Source organism: Dunckerocampus dactyliophorus, chromosome 15 (genome assembly GCF_027744805.1).
Source record: "Dunckerocampus dactyliophorus isolate RoL2022-P2 chromosome 15, RoL_Ddac_1.1, whole genome shotgun sequence".
Taxonomy (NCBI): domain Eukaryota; kingdom Metazoa; phylum Chordata; class Actinopteri; order Syngnathiformes; family Syngnathidae; genus Dunckerocampus; species Dunckerocampus dactyliophorus.
This window is the reverse complement of record NC_072833.1, coordinates 9491379-9508336: the sequence shown is the minus strand read 5'-3', so window position 1 is coordinate 9508336 and position 16958 is coordinate 9491379. Positions and strand designations below refer to the sequence as shown.

At 42.7% G+C, this 16958-nt stretch overlaps 3 protein-coding genes across 4 annotated transcripts; 2 read left to right on the top strand and 1 right to left on the bottom strand.

Annotated features, from left to right (window-relative positions):
* Nucleotides 1-264: 264 nt before the first annotated feature.
* mus81 (MUS81 structure-specific endonuclease subunit) lies at nucleotides 265-12562 on the top strand. Its single transcript, XM_054753637.1, has 16 exons — nucleotides 265-351; nucleotides 548-692; nucleotides 792-921; nucleotides 1003-1088; nucleotides 1275-1388; nucleotides 1455-1535; nucleotides 1621-1709; nucleotides 3042-3230; nucleotides 4917-5012; nucleotides 5088-5215; nucleotides 5294-5391; nucleotides 5459-5674; nucleotides 5758-5877; nucleotides 5944-6047; nucleotides 8574-8657; nucleotides 8742-12562. The coding sequence occupies exons 2-16, from the start codon at nucleotides 552-554 to the stop codon at nucleotides 8806-8808; spliced, it is 1743 nt and encodes a 580-aa protein (XP_054609612.1). The 5' UTR covers nucleotides 265-351; nucleotides 548-551; the 3' UTR covers nucleotides 8809-12562.
* On the bottom strand, nucleotides 8882-11391 carry tmem185 (transmembrane protein 185). The gene is made up of 7 exons (XM_054753638.1): nucleotides 11201-11391; nucleotides 10621-10797; nucleotides 10352-10562; nucleotides 10182-10265; nucleotides 9938-10114; nucleotides 9745-9868; nucleotides 8882-9661 (listed from the first exon to the last, which is right to left on the bottom strand). The coding sequence occupies exons 1-7, from the start codon at nucleotides 11236-11238 to the stop codon at nucleotides 9411-9413; spliced, it is 1062 nt and encodes a 353-aa protein (XP_054609613.1). The 5' UTR covers nucleotides 11239-11391; the 3' UTR covers nucleotides 8882-9410.
* A 267-nt stretch (nucleotides 12563-12829) lies between the features above and the next one.
* Nucleotides 12830-16766, top strand: adissp (adipose secreted signaling protein). 2 transcript variants are annotated; one of them, XM_054753464.1, is made up of 6 exons: nucleotides 12830-12957; nucleotides 13439-13510; nucleotides 13819-13961; nucleotides 15157-15295; nucleotides 15384-15509; nucleotides 15956-16766. In XM_054753464.1, exons 2-6 carry the CDS (start codon nucleotides 13474-13476, stop codon nucleotides 16054-16056), a joined length of 546 nt encoding a protein of 181 aa, XP_054609439.1. In that variant the 5' UTR covers nucleotides 12830-12957; nucleotides 13439-13473; the 3' UTR covers nucleotides 16057-16766. The 2 variants fall into 2 exon arrangements, with proteins under 2 accessions (XP_054609439.1, XP_054609437.1); XM_054753462.1 differs by lacking the exon at nucleotides 12830-12957 and having other exon boundaries at nucleotides 12995-13510.
* Nucleotides 16767-16958: the final 192 nt, after the last annotated feature.

Below are 16958 nucleotides of genomic sequence, written 5' to 3'. Positions count from 1 at the left end.
AGGGTATGAGCAGGCTGACTGAGGTGACAGCACAATTAACGGTCTGGTAATTTGACTTAACACTGGCTCAAAGGTCACAACATCACAATGTATGTAGAAAATTGTTCAACATTAAAATATATTTCATTTAGATGTCACTTTAGCATTTTATTTTTAATATTTAATGTTCACGAATCAAACATCCGCTTACAGTGCACTCATTCAGCTTATTTTTCAGCACGTTGACGGTTTCTTAGGTTTTTAGCCCCGCCTTCTTCTGCTAACACCTCCTCCGTTACGTCACGACACGGAAGTGCAGTTTGTCGAGCCTAGCTCGTCATTGCATTTCTGCGGGAAATTCGAAAGTACAAGGTGAGGAATCGTGTTGTGTGTACATCGAAGTAGTTTGTGGGCGAACCCGTTCTAGTACGCTTGTGTTTTATATCTGTCAGTTAGCAGTCTAGCTAAAGTTAGCAGGTTGGCTAACGTTAGCATGTCTGTTGTTTGAAGTAGCTCGTCGTGGTGCATCTGACGAAATGTTCACTTAATGATTCTGTGTCCTTTCCAGCGAGATGTCAGCCTCTGAACCAGTCCAACTGGGTCGAAAACGAACCCTACCCCCCTGCCCGAACCCCCTGTTCCTCAAGTGGCTCACCGAGCTAAGGGACGAGGCCAAGGAGAAAGGCCTGAAGATCCAGTACACTTACCAGAAGGTACCAACGCTAAAGTCATTTAAGACCACATGAGGGTACGTGTTTGTTGAGGAAAAAGTCCAGTCTTTGAAGGTAATTTGCGTGTGTGTGTGTGTGCAGGCAATCAGCTCTCTGAATAAATATCCACTTCCGCTTCGGGATGCCAAAGAGGCCAAGATACTGCAAAACTTTGGAGATGGGATATGCAAAATCCTGGACTCTAAACTGCAACAATACTACAGAGAACACGGTGAGTACATTTTACATTTAGAATGACATTTTGTGAAAGATGTGGTGATGCAAATAGACAACATACAAAATTCTTCCTTAGGTCAGGATAGTCCTGTTTATACTCCCCATGAAAGAGCACTGCCTCCTGACAGGTCAGACAACAAGAGGCCAGATCCCAGCAGAAAGGTAACACATACCAATAATAAAAATTCATAGTTGTAGCAATATGTGAGAGAAATGACGTGTTGGATGTGTAAGTAATCACTTGGTAGCTTTGCATGACTATTTAAAAGATGTTTTGGTGGTGTGAATGATGTTCATCCCTGGATGATGGCTGAACAATGGGTTTTCTATCATTCCGATGTGTTAAAGAAAGATGCTAAGGATGATAAAGGAGGAGGGAAGAAGAAGAAGAAGAAAGAGTATGTGCCCCAGAAAGGATCCGGAGGTTATGCTGTCATGCTGACACTTTATAGACAGTCGCAGGTATACCAGACATCGTCACACTGACGTGACTTCAGCAAGGCTTCATTGACATTGGTGTCGTTGCAGATGCCAGGCAGTAAAGGCTTCATGTTCAAGATGGAGCTGCAGGCCCAGGCACAGCATCTTTGTGATAAATCATTCACAGTGGTCAGTCCTGCTCTGTGTCTTCACAATGATTGGATTAATTGATTATTGGTTATGTTAGGTGTGTTCCCTCCGTCTACGCTCATAGCCTGACCTTGGTAGCAAGTACACGGCCTGGTCATCAGTGGCCACGCTGGTGCAGAGGAACCTGCTGCTGAAGACCCACAGTCCCGCACGGTACGTTGATCCACCCCCGTACCAGGGATCTTGTCTATAAAGCTTGCATCCGCAAAAAAGCTGCACGGGGTGTTTTCCACGCGAAGTATGTTATCTATAAAAACAAAACCTGACTTGAGAATGTGCGCACCAGTCCACCAACTCTGTACCTGTTGTACGTACTTTTTGAAGACATGTTAAAACGCGGCGCACATGTTACGTGGTGAAGTGCAGTCATGTGTTACAAATTAATTTGGATATTACATTTAATGGAAGTGGTTAAAGGGTAATCAATCATTGCAGTAACCATCAAAAACCAAGGAGATTATAGAACAGGAGAGCTGACTCGGAATCCACTTCCTTATTATGCCCTGGGCGGGTTTCGCCGCCATGATGGGGAGCAGAATCCAGAAGAATTGCATTGTAAACTTGTCCTCGGCACACTGCTCAGGAATTAATTGTTCCAATAGACGTCCCAAAAGACCAGATTTGTCATTTTTAAAGTTTCCCAAAAACAAAGACAGTGATGTGTGATGAAAATGTTGTAGATGTTGTAAATAAATTGGACAAGACTTCAAATGTATATTGTATGGGACTCCCACACAATATATCTTTAAGCTAATTTGTTTCTTTCCGTGGTTAGTTGAATTGATGACTGCTCTTAATTGTTTCTATTTTTGAGGATGCTATAACAACTACAAAACAGATGGAGATTTCATCGAGCACAACTAGCAAGTGTGCTGTGTGTGCGCCGCGGTGCGTTGCAGCAAAGCGTAACAGTGGAGAAAACCGCCACGTTTTCTTCCTGTCTTTTTTTGCATGTATGGATGAGAAATGGGTCATGAATTGTTTTCATTATGGTCTTTAAAAAGTATTAAATTTGACTTGCTGAAACCTACAGACAGCTTGAATCCAACTTTCTTTTATGTGTTATGCCACTGCTGTGTCCTCCAAATGTTATACTTTTGGGGCCTTCAACTCTCCAACCAGTATTTTATAGCCTCCGATAATTCTGCTTCTTAGTTCTCGTCGTCTTTTTCCCAAACTGTATTTCGGAATGTAATCAAGGGTTGTTAAATATGGATGTCGCATTCATGGATCACTTTGCATTGACCTTCTATGGCGAAGTGGAGGCGTGACGTGAGGCCGCGTAGCGTATGCACACGGTGAGCTGTATAAAACAAAAATTGGGTGAAGATGTGCATGCGCCACTTTTTATAAGTCTGAGTATTTTACATATGCCAACAAACCAAAGTGTGCCTACCAAAACGTTTAGTCCAAATTCCACACAGTTTTAGAGATGAGACCCCTGGTCAATTCTTCATCATCATGACTGACGTCTCCTCTTGTCAGCTACTCTTTGACACAGGAAGGTCTGTCTTTGGCACAACGTCTGGCATCATCAGAACCAGGTTCGAAAGCAGGTCCACACGTGCTTGGCGATGAGGAGGAAGGTGGTCCGGCAGTTGTTGACCTCACTGCTAGTGGAGATGACGATGACGATTACGATGATGATGACAATGAAGAGAAGGATAAAATACGGTGAGTTAGAACTAAATGAGCGAGGACACTTCCAGACCTGCCAACATGTATGCATTTTTTTATGTATTCGGCACACATGTTGACCCTTGAATACACTTGTATGCTTCGCTGCTCTCCAGGTAGGCCTACACATTTTGTTGCGTTTAGCTGGTTTCAGTTCCGAGTTCTGTCTCTGAAACCAGGATTATGTTCCTATGTGGAGGCACCAGCGTACGCTAAACTGGCGTTATGTCTAATCACTGTTGCACTTACTACTAACTCTTCATTTCTTTGTGAATACATTGTCTGTACTCACTCATCATCCAACTATGTTTCTGTCAACGATTAACCTTTTCATCAGTTATTATATATTGATTATGACTGTTATTTATTTACAGTGATTATATCCTGTATCCTTGACTCCTATTGTGCCACATTGTTAGACTGCCTTATGATTTTCCTATTTAACATTGGCAAAGAGTACCTTTAAATACAGGAAGTGAACAAATGTAATTGATGTGAAAAAGAGGGGGTAAGGTTAAATAAGCATGTGGAATTGAGAATTGTACTGTGATGTATTCCAGTGAAACTTGTATGCATGTTCAAAATTAAACCCATACCATTACCAACATTAATAATTAATAGAAAAATAAATGAATACATTCATTAATAAAATAACAGCAAAAATAGGAGAGAGAAAAAGGCAGTAGCTCAGGAAGTAGTGCAGTCACAAATTGACAGCCACGTTTCCGTCAGTCTACGCCAGTGCAGCTGTGGTCGTCGTCTTGTTGGCTTGGCTTTGCGAACGTAGATGTAAGGGTGTTGACCACGTCTGGGCGAGGCCGATTCGTGACAGGCACACTCGGCCACAGTTGGTGCAGGGGAATGATGAATCCGGGGTTTGTGCTGTGGCAACACGGTTCTTCCTCCTACTGCTCTTCTCCTCGAGGCCAGCCCTACAGTTGCTCTTCAAGGAGGAGACTGATAATGGGTTTCTCTGTGAAGTGCTAAATCTTGTCCATTATTATAATGGAAAGATAATTACTGTAATGTCAAGAAACCAAATGGAAGTGTTTATACTAATAACTAATAACATAAAGCTTTGTCTTTAAAATATATATATCACTTTTATTCTTTTTACAAAATCAAAAATTATATAAGAAAATAAAAAAATACAAAAATATATTTAAAAAAATATCAACGTGGCCCCCCACATCCTTTGATTTTTCAGTATGAGGCCCACGTTGGAAAACGTTTGGACATTCCTATATTAAAAAAAATCAAGCAGACGTCAGCATAAGCCATGCTAGAGCGACAGCAATCTCAAAGGGCAATGGTGCAACACACATTGGTTGAGAAATACGGCAAAATGCAGTACACTGTCAGTACTCAGGTGTTGCACTCAACACACTCAAAATGGTGAGTGCCCAGTGACGGACACTTGCCACCCTCAATAGTCGCCATCTTGGTTACGTAGTGGAAGGGAAGGGACTAACTTATAATGGCTGCTGAGGAGCAACCTGTAGTGAACAGAAAAAGAAGCAGCAGTGTCATTGACATTTCTGACAGTAATGGATTTGGGACAACACGACACTGTTAACATTCACACACTCAGATACTAAGTACCCAGTTTTACACAGTATGCTTACTGAAGTGTACTAACGCAAGTATCCCATTTGAGAGACAGCATAAATCATTTTCTCTCAGGCTGGCTGAGCCAAGAAGCAAGGTGCTGAGCGGAGGACGTCTCCTACCCGGAACCTATGATATTGTCCTCTGTGTCGACTTCATTGAGACGACGGGGTGAGGCGTCGGCTGAACATTGATATGCTCGTCTGACTGATGTGCATGTTTCAGGGAGTGTTGTTGTGTTCACAGCGGCAGCCATCATCGCAAACATGAGCTAGTCAAAGAGCTCCAGAGGAACGGTGTCAAATTTGACGTCAGGAAGCTTAACGTTGGCGACTTCCTGTGGGTGGCCCAGGAGAAGGTTGCCCTTGCGTCAGGTAGTAGTTGTGGCCCGTTTCCGTTCCCCTTTTGTCTACGCCATGCAAGAACAAACATTCCCATGCCACCCTCTGTAGCTGCAAGCAAAGAGCTTGTCCTTGATTTCATCATCGAGAGGAAGCGGATGGATGACCTGTGTGGCAGCATCATTGACGGACGCTTCAGGGAGCAGAAGGTAAGAGCACCTCCACCTCATTGATGGGACAACCAAACGCTGTTTGGATCAAAGTTGTCCCTATCAGTTTCGCCTGAAGAGGTGTGGCCTACGGAGGCCCATCTACCTGGTGGAGGAACAGGGGAAGGCGGCGTCACACTTGAGCCTTCCTGAAAAGACGCTGCAGCAGGCCATCATCAACACGCAGGTGGTGGACGGCTTCTTCGTCAAGAGGGTGCACGACGTGAAGGAGTCAGCGGCCTACCTCAGCATCATGACGCGACACCTCACCAAAGTGTACCAGGTGAGCCGGGCGCTCGCCTCACTTTCTGCGAACACCTCTGTGGTATTTGGGCGCTTTCTTTGAAGCCACCATGTTCTCCCCAGAACCGCACGTTGGTGTGCCGCTCCCGGGAGCTGGAAGGTGACCCCGACCGCGAGGACGACACTCCCTCCTGCTCGCTCATGTCTTTCGCAGAATTTAACTACGGTGCCATCAAAAACAAGGTGAGCTGGGTGTTTTCGTCACGCTGCCGTGTGACAGAAAGTGATGTATGTGTCGTCCTCATTCAGAGTCAGACAGTGCGAGAAGCTTTTGCCAGACAGCTGATGCAAGTGAGTGGCCTGTCTGGAGACAAAGCGGCTGCTATCCTGGAGAATTACAGTACTCCACAAAGGTACTTTTACAGGAGGTGTAATGTATTCATAATCTAGGGGTGTAACAGTACAAGGAATGTAAATCTCTTTGTAATTGACGATTCGATTCGAATTTACATACACAAGCTACAATACGATTCAAAAACGACATATTTTAAAAACAAAACGATTCGATTCGATTCTACGTTTAATGTTTGTTGATGTAGACATTAATCTTGCGTAATAAAATAAAGATGCCAATTATTATAAAAGTGTCATTCTTACGGTATTTTCAAATGTGTAAAGGAGCACATCATATCCCCAAGCATGCTGTAAAGGCACTGTCAACATGTTACATGTATTTCTTGCTTAGACTCAAACGAAAAAAAGACTTGTCGAATGAACGTCTTATTTGATGGGATCAATCTTTTACATTCCATATCTTAAATCTATATTTTCATGCCTGTTACATTTGGAACATTTAAAGTTTTAACATGTCTTAACGTTGCTAGAAATGGAAGTGGAGTCACCAAACTAAGTTTTGTTGTATACTGTGTGCAATGACAATAAACATCCAACTATCTATCTTTTAAAATATAACAATGAAAAAACAGAAGTCTTCGCCTTCAGTCCATTCAATAATACACAATAAATAAATAGCGCGAAGCCCCTTAAATAATAACATCTCTTCCAAGCACAGATAAGTGAATAGAACTATTTGTCACATGGGTGCAATAAAAATGCTGTGTTAGTTTGACAAGGTAAACAATCTCATACTCAAAATGTCATAACAATAGTGATAATAATACAATAATGTCATAGCGTGCAAAATTTCAGACTGAGCATAGTGTTTTCAACGCTCCAGGTAGGTAACAAAGGTGTAACATTTCAAAGTAAACAAGTCAAAAAGCAAAAAAGTTACCATACTCACCTGTTGGTCCGGCTGGTCAACTTGCACCCTCCTTGTAAAATACAAAGACGCTCCAAACTTCTTTTTTGTTTGTTTTTTTTTTTGGGTGATGTGTTGAAAATCTTTTGTGGTGTCTTGCTACTACACTGCTCAAAAGAATTAAAGGAACACTTCGAAAACACATCAGATCTAAACTGGGGGGAAAATGATCTTGAATATCTTTCCTGATAATAAATGGGTGATGTATTAGTAACAAAATGATCCCACATAATTTGATAGAAATGAAAATGATCACCCTATAGAGGGGGGAAATCAAAGACACCCCAAAAATGAAAGTGAAAAAAATGATGCAGCACACTGGTCCATTTTGCTAAAATGTCGTTGTAGCAACTCAAAATGATTCTCAGTAGTTTGTGTGGCCCCCACGTGCTTGTACGCATGCCTGACAATTTTGGGGCATGCTCCTAATGAGACTACGGATGGTGTCCTGGGGGGATCTCCTCCCATTCTGGACCAGGGCATCAATGAGCTTCAATGAGAAATGCCCAGAGGAGAATCGAACCCAAGTCTTCCCGATCTCCAAGCTGTTACTGTGTTGGCCAACGTGCTAACCGCTAGACCAACGTGCGGCCCTGTGATGATTTTCATTTCTATCAAATTATGTGGCATCATTTTGTTACTAATAAAGATATTCAAGATCATTTTTCCCCCAGTTTAGATCTGATGTGTTCGAAGTGTTCCTTTAATTTTTTTGAGTAGTATATTTACTGTACATCCACTTTCGTCTTCAGCCATGGCAAGATATGGAGCTCGCGCAACAATCCTCCCATTGTTTATAAGACACTCAACTGATGAGGGACAGAAAGCGATTGTGGCGTCACGCGTCTACTCTGTAAACAAATACAGTGCAGCCCAGCCTTTGGCTAGCGGGAGTCATGGTCAGTGATAATGCCAAGGAGAAGCCGGAGCTTAAAAGCCCTTTTTCGTTGTTCGTCGCCTGTTTGGGACCACTTGGCTTTCCCAGTGAAATATGTAAACGGACAACGACAAGTGGATAAGACGAAAGCAGTGTGCCTCCATTGTTCAGTAAAAAATGGGAAATGTACCACAAGCTATTAAACTATTAAAGTAACTATTGAAGGGATAGTTTGAATTTTTTTACATTAAGTTTTATGACATCCCCATTGGCTAAAAAGAAACCTTGTAAACTATATATTTCTTTTCTTTTTCAGAATTTTGTTTGGGGGGGGGTCATTTTACAGGAAAAATTATTTTACGAGAAAGTATTGCAATGTTATGTACATTTAGACAAAATTAATGACAAAAAAGTTGTACTTTATGAGGAAAAAGTCATGAGGAAAATACTGCAATTTTATGAGAAAAGTCTGAATATTACAAAAAAGCAGTAATTGTAGAAGCTTAAAATGTAAACATTAGAGGTTGTAATTTCACATACAATTGTATTTATTGTAGCATTACCTGCTAGCAGTTTTTTTTTTTTTTAATCATTAGCTAAGCTGATTTGTTTTGCATTTTGCTTCCTTACTGTACCCAAAATGAACCTGTGACCTTTAAAACTGAGGTACATGATGGCGTACCACTACAGAAAAAACTGCTAATTAGAGAATCTTTTTTCCCCTCACATTTCCCTCCTCAGTCTCTTGAAGGCATATGAAAAATGCAAAAGCGAAGCAGAGAAAGAGAAGCTGCTGTCCACCATCCAATACGGAAGGCTCAACAGGTTTGTTTTTTTTTTCCATTTGACTTTGTGCTCACAGCTGATGCAGGAGCAGCCGGTAAAGCTGCAGTGTCTCTTCTTTTCCAGGAATTTGGGTCCAGCTTTAAGTCGAACTCTGTACCAGCTGTATTGTAGCAAAGGAGTGCTGTCCTAGATTGTTCAAGATGAAGGATTCATGAAGACGCTAACATGCTGACTGTAAAATGTTGTGATGATCCAAGACGGAGTCATGTGACGTATTGCAACAGTTTAATCTCTCATCTCGACACCAAACAGTCAAACAAGAAGCCTGATCAAAGCACAACAATGAAGAACAATCAGGAACATGTCGACTCCTTTATAGTGGATGAGGAACAATATTTTGTCCGTTGCCCTGGTCCCTCATGACAAATTCACTTATTTACATACAGGAATAGAAAAACAATTTCTCTGAATATGTAAGTGCAATTTTTTTCAGTGCACGCAGCCTCCAAGGTGGAACCATCATGGAAGCAGCGTGATTGATTGCAGAGAGCAAAGAGGACAAGATGGTACCACAACTTATAAAGTCCTCTTGTGAGGACGTCTCTCCGATGGTCCCATCTGACAGTGAGACGGCATTCGTACGCGTTCACCTCCTCAGCTGTGTCCGCTTTAATGTTCACAGGAGGTCAAAGGTCCTTCAAACGACTCCAAGCAGTCCTGTGACAGCAAAGTGAGAAGCTGTTCTTTTTTCATGCAGAGTCCGAGTGAGGGCACTGCAGCCCGGCACTGCCTTTAGTCGGGCATGTCGATGCACAGTTTGGACGGGGCGACAAAGTATTTGCCAGGACTCTGTGTGATCACCACACCTGTCTTCTTATGGAACATAGGGGCAATTTTGGGGGGCGGCTCAGGAACAGGGGGGTCCTCCGCAGCCTCAGGGTCGTCACTGCGTTGGAGGTCGTACGAGACGTTGCCATACTCTCGCAGAAAGGGTAGGAGCTCCAGCAGAAAGTGGCAAAAGTCTTTGCGTATGCCAAACCACCCTATTAGGACAGACAGCGGGAAAAAATTATTTGGTGATTAAACTATTTGTTTTAAGTCATTCGGAAGTGTGGTTTATACTCACAGTGGTTTCCTCCCTTCTGCCCAAAAGTGGTGACCATGAGTGTGAGCAGCGAGAGCCACAGTGGCACGAAGATGCACACGTGGCTCAAACTGTTGTCATTGTCCAGCTTGTGCACCAGTAGGATCTGAGAGAGAATGTTATGTCAACGCCACAAAAAAAGTTAAACGTCTGTACCAACCCCTTCAAAAGTCACCTCGAAGGTGAGGAGCGGAACCACGATGGTCATCCAGCTGATGGCCATGGTGATGTGAGTCCGCCGCTGCTCGGCGATGATGTCGATGGAGCGGAGGAAAAGGACCGACCAGATAATGTAGTAGAGGACGACGAGACACAGGAAGGACATGAGGATCCACAGTGGCACACACACCACCTGCGCACACACCCCCATGACTCTAGATGATCCTTGTACAGACGGAAATGTCATCTCATGTACTCACCAGCCAAGGCCAGCCGATGATGCCGTCCAACTTCAGAGCGATGAAGATGAACTGAAGAATGTTCACTGAGCAAAACACCTCCAGCTGAGGAGGAGTGAAGAAAGGCCTTGTTATTCCTTCATCCTGTGTGGACTTTCTAGATCATTCTACATTATGGTGATGTGACTTACTTCCAGGGAGCGGTCATGTCTAAATCCCCAGACACACGCTGCAACGGAGACAGGCGAAACAAAGAAGAGAGGCATGAAGACAAGGAGCCAGAAGTTTCCGCTTTCCCTCGCCACCCGGTCACACACCAACACCTCAAACATGAGCAAGAGGACATGGAGGCCCACAGCAATCAGCATGGCCTTGAACTCCACGCACGTCTCACCTTCAGCCCTGACAGAAAAGGACATGTCATGCCTGCTTGCTTGTCCTGCAGAAACCGCCACACTACCTGTACTGAGGGTTGTGTGCCCACACTCCGGCGCCCACTGAGGCCCCGATGATTACTAGCACTTTCCACAGCCATATTGGCGTGAACACTGCCCAGTAGCTCCAGTGGATGACTCCATCCAGCCTCAGGGACAACAAGACAGAGAAAAGTAGCAGGCACAAGTAGATCAGGAACTTGCTGCAGAGAGAATACACTGAAGATGTTGACAACAGTACAAGTATCAACCAACGTAAAGAAATAGATTAGCACATGATTATCCTTCATAGCCTGGCTGGAACTCACAAAACGACAGAAACAGTTGCTGCTACAAAACTTATTTAACGAGATGTACTTAGACTAGTACTGTCAAATGTTAGCTACGCAGCATTTGACATCGGTGTCGTACTGGTATTTCAGATAGCTCAAAATACTACTAAAACTACAAACTTTTTAACTTTATCGGCAAGTTCCCGCCGCGTTATATTTGGTATTTGTTCAATAGCTAGCATTCTGATGTTTAATGTCCAGACAATCAGCAATTAGCCGCTAACTCTACTCGGTGCTACTCGCTGAGCCAAAGCTCACTAGCATTCATCATTACCTGGGATTAAAATCCTGAAAGAGTCCCCTTAAATTCATGGTTCACGAAATGTTTACACCATTGCCTCATTTGGTGGCCATCTATTCGAGTGAGCGAGTTTTAAAAAAAATACATTTTCTTGCTAGCTGTAGCTTGTTTTGTTTTTTTCCCCCTAAGGCTTCACCGGAAATGGCGTCACAGTCGCACACCAACAAGTGCTTCCGTTCGTGGGATTTTTTTTGGTTTGGAAGTGACATTACTACGGAATTACATAGAAAACATACATACTGTACAAATATGGCATCAGGGTTTAGTATATTTACCGAAAGGAATAATGTTAAAACAGGCTGTTGTAAAAAACAGAAAACGCATATAAATAAATGACAGACAAACCCTTACCTACACAACAAAAATATAAACTCAACACTTGTTTTTGCTCCCATTCTTCATGTGCCAAACTCAAACATGTACAACTTTTTCTTTGTACACAAACGGCTTAACTCTCTCAAATGTTGTTCACAAATCTGTTGGTGAGCATTCACAATTTCTAAACTATCCACCTCACAGGTGTGGCATCGAGATACTGATTAGACGTCATGCTTATTGCACATTATTGTGTGCCTTAGGTTGGTCATCTGCTATCTGCTGTGACCACCATTTGCCTCAAATATCTGTATCCGGGTGCTGCTCACTAAATGACAATATGACCAAAAACTTGATTTATATCAGTAATTTCATTCAAAAAGTGCAACTTGTGTATTATATACATTCATTACACACAGGCTGTTATATTCCAATTTGCATCATTACCAGTATTACCCCAGACGTCCCTCCACATGCTTCAACTGGTGCAGAATTCTGCTGCCCAGATTATAACCAGAACCCTCTCATTCCATCATATCATACCCATCCTGCAGCAACTACACTGGCTCCCTGACACGAACTGAATAGATTACAAACACTTTATCTGATTGACCTCCACCACATTGCCACCCCGTGCCCTCAGATCTTCCTCTTGTATTCCCTCTGTCCAGCACCATTTGTTTTGTCTGTATCTTGTCGAGTGTCCTTGAGTTTTTAGAAAAGCACTTATAAATTACATTTATTTTTATTATTGAATTGGATTTTTATTTGTGAATTCATAAAGACTCACCTGTTTTTGCTCTATGTTTTTCAGTTCTCTTTATTTTCACAAATATCTGTGTGTGTTTTTTTGTGATGTTCAACTATATTGTGATGTTGTATAGTGTTATATAGTTTACAAACAAAATAAGTTGTTGGACTCGGGAGGACAAAGGATTTGAATGCGAGACAATAGTAGTGTTTGCTTTTCTTTACTTATTTTGCAGTATTTACTTTATTTTGCTCAAACAATTGTATATAAAGGGGAATAATTGTATTTTTTGTTGATATTGTTCGCAGCTAAGTTTGTTGATCAAAAGTAATCCTTGTCCTGTGTTTTATCGTTATTATAACTGTGAATCAACATATTCAAGGTAAAACTCACAAAGTAAATCAATCATCTTTAAAAATGTCGAAGTAAAACATTTTGTTATCGTCGATAATGGCCCTGCGTGTACTTGGTATCGGATCGACACCAAGATGAGCAGAATCGCCCACGTCTAACTTGAAGTAAGAGAAGCGGGAGGAGCCGTCACGTGAGCCAATGCGGAAGTGACGTTTGGGGGCGCTGACCAGTTTTCAGTCACACTTTCTATTATTGCACTGCCTTTTTAATTTCGTTTGTTGTCGCTGTTGTTGCAGCTCAGGAAAACCAAGTAAGACACATTTGACTTGTTATTGTGTTATTATTTTTAGTTTGACACTTTTCCCACACGTGTTAGCTTCTTTTTAGCTCAAGATATGTTACTATTTCAATATTGCTGCCTTTATTAGTGCAATAACGGTTGTTCTATTTGATTCGTTTAGTGATTGCTAGCCATTTAGTTGAATGTGTGCTTCTAACACCGGCGTTGTGACACAACTGACAGTTATTGATTACAAACTCATGCAGACTTCCTCATGTTTTTTTTATGTTGGTATGGCTCCAGCTGCATGGCACCAGCCTCCACTTAATCCTCTTAGACTGTTTAGAAGTCTGTTGACAGCAGCTCTTTCTCTAATTTAGGTCTTGTGGCTCCATTACAGCACATCTGTGCAAATCCGAGACAAACACCCTCCTGAATGCCATTGCATTATTTCTTCTGAGTTCAGTTCATTCTTGCATGTTGTCTCTGTGTGTTCTTCGGATGTTTCCAGGCTGCTTTGAGGTCCGAGTTGATGGTGAGCCTGTGATGCAGACTGCTGGGACGATGGCTGCAGCTAAGAAGGGTGAGTGATGTCATCTCATCACCTGCATGTCCACCTTGTTGAATGAATGAGACAAAGGAGACAAATACGTTGTATTTGTACATTGTGCATCACTTCTCCAAGCATGTCCTCTGGCAGACAGATTAGTGGTTGATGAAGTCAGGGATTAATGTGAAATAAGCCAGTTCACTAGGATGTGTGTGCGCTCTATCAGCAGGGGGCTTGAGGTACAGTTGAGAGACAGCAAGTCAGAGAAAGAAAATAAAGAACGACGAATTGCTGAGAAAATGACGCGATCGTCCTAAAACTTTCTCCTTCATCTTCCCCAGGTTGTGCCAAGGCGGCGGGAGGCGTTCGCTTCTCTGAGAAAACTCCAGAGGCTGGCGCCCCGTCGCATGTCCACTTTGATGACAAGCTGCATGACTCTGTTGTCATGGTAACCACAGAGGATGACGGCAACTTCTTGGTTAAGGTACGTGAACCTTCCTGTGGCAGATGTCGTCAGGTTAGTTGGGAGGACATGTGACTTTCTCCTAAAGGACAAGATTAAATTTTCATCAGTGCTAATCTTGTGTGTGTGTGTGTGTGTGTGTGTGTGTGTGTGTGTGTGTGTGCGTGTGTGGGAGGGTTAGTGGGTGCTCAGCACAATAATATCTGTCTTTATCTCACTGGGAGTTGAAAGGGTCCAAAACATTGGCAATATTTACTTCTTTTCCAGTTCACTTGTATTGTAATGTCTGCAGTAGGGGTGTCTAAACTTTTTCCAGCGAGGGTCGCATCGAGAAAAATTGAAGGACTGGGGGGGAGTCAATATATGCTAAGCTATCTGAACAAAACATCCACATCTTAGCTTTGTGTTATAGTTGACAAAGGAAATTAGTGCAATACTGTATCTAATAATATATCTCATTAATAATGAATTCATTTTATTTGTATAATATGCAGAGGGCCAATAAAAACAAGCTGCGGGCATGCACTCATTTAGCAGATAATAATTTTTTGGAGTTATGTCAGGGCTGTGGGTTGGGGGGGGTCTCCATGGAAACACGAGGGTGGAGATGCATGTGTGTGGGATGGCGGCAGTGTGCATGAATACCGCTTTTCATGAAATGATGAGCGGGGTCACGCGAAGGCGACAGAAAGCAGCGCGCGTCGGCTGATTGGAAATGTTAGAAGACAAGTGCTGTGTCTCAAATGGAGTACTTCCATCAGTACTCTTCAACGGGTATACTTTGTACTTACAGTAGTTCCTGAGTGTGTGAATTTTGACAATGTAGTGCTATCCCACATCCATTACTGTCGTCGTACACCAACCAGAAACGGTGAATATATATCGGCTTCTTCTTCTCTCCTTTTTAAGTTTGGAAAGGTTTGGTAGTCCTCCCCTGCCGCTGTGTAGCCAAGATGGCAACTATTGAGGGTGGTAAGTGTCCATCACTGTGCACTTACTATTGGGAGTGTTTGAGTACGGCATACGCATACTGACGGTGCACTGCATTTTGCCGTACTTGTCATTGTGAATGCACTGATGCACTCAAAAGGCTAAGTGTGAGTACAGAAGTGCGCCAATTGAGTTACAGTCAAGGTGTTCTCTGTATATTGTCCCCTCTGTTTGCCCCTCTTTTCCCTCCTCCAGCCTGACTGACTATTTTTCTCTGTGCATCCAGGTGGGCTTCCTGAAGACGCAGCACCGCTATGAAATCACATTCACCCTGCCAGAAATCCCGGCCCTTGGCAAGGATGTGTGTCCAGCGCCGCTAGCGAGCCCCCACCTCCGGATCATTGACATCTCTCCCGCTCCCGAGGGTACGCCCCATCAGGACTAAGAGTGTGTGTGTGTGTGTGTGTGTGTGTGGTGGAAGTCGATGATGTGTGTGTATGTGTGTGTGTTCAGGAGGTGTGAAGGTGACATGTGAGTACCTGGCCCAGCAGGAGGGGGTGCTGTATGAGGAGGTGCAGCTGCTGAGCGAGGACAACCAAGACGTGTGTGTCAAGGTCAAGGTTCATGCCAGAGTCATGGGTGAGCAACTCTGTTCACTCACTGTGGAGGTGTCCAAAGTGCAGTCCAGGGGCCATACACAGGCCGCAATTTGTTTAATATTCATCCTAAAAATACAAGTAAACAAGAAAACTGTAAAAAAACAACAGAAAAATTGAAAAAAAAGAGAAAAAGGCGAGTTCAACTGTTGATACTACTACTAATGTGCTTTGCTACCTATAAACACAAAGTTCATAGTTATTACTTATACATTGGATTGCTTTTAGCCTTTTAAAAAAATATCTAAAATGTCAAAATATTAATATGCCCCTGGCATTCTTTGATTATTTTTTTTTTCATGCATCCCTTGCTGGACAAAGTTTGGACACCCTTGATTGATTGTGTGTTGTTACCCCTTGCTGATGTCACTATTACAACCACAACAACAACACAAAGACACAATACATTTGTTGACCTTTTGTTTGCAGACCGCCATCATGGCACGCCCATGCTGCTGGAGGGAGTCCGCTGCATAGGGGTAGAGCTCGAGTATGATTCTGAACAGAGCGACTGGCAGGGGTTTGACTGATTTCCACACACGCTCACACACACACTCTCTCTCTCACTCAGTCACTCATGCACACAGACCAGTCCAGTATTTTGCATTCTTTAGCCAAGCGCCATTTGGCCACAAGGGGGCAGAACATCTTTTTTGACGGAAATTGTCGTGACTATGTAATGTTCCTGTTTGACCACTGTGGGCTGCTGTAGACCGCCACAGTGATACATGTAAAAAGTGTCGATATTCCCTCCTGCTAATGTTTTATTTGAAAGCCATCCAGTGCTGACTAAAAGGCTGCTCACTAAAAGGTTCAAGAATCGCCTTCATAACACAAGTGCCTTCCTTCCTTCTTGTTCTCCTGCCATTTTCCTCTCACGCAGTGCAGCAACATAACATCTTTTTACAAATACGTTCTTCAGCCTTAAAGGAGTCGCCCTCACTCACTGTTTATTTCCGTTTGCTTTGTGCTTTCTCGGTGGCTGCTGTTTGTCATTTGTACTTTTGTGTGCCTAGAAAGTGTCCAAGTAAACGTATCCGTTGTACAGTTCCTCGTGTAGGCGACAGGTGGCAGTGTAAGAATTAGTTGAAGGTTTGATGGCTTCGTACTGCTCCACTGACGTTGTTGGTTTTTTGTTTTTTTTTTTACAATGATCTCAATTAGTCTTGATTGTTCAACTAAACTTATTAGCATCATTACTGTCTTTAACACAAACAAAATAAACATTTATTTCATCAAACGTGCAAAACGTGGCTATTTGAAAACTCGTTTTAGGTTGTGGAACACTTGATAAGACTGCTTCATTTTTATATGACTTTCTAAAACAATATAGACTCTATGACATCATGAGATGAAATTTTATAATTCCAATATTTAAATCAAGAGAATTTTGTTTTTGTTTTTGTTGTTTTACTCCCACGATATTGTAAAA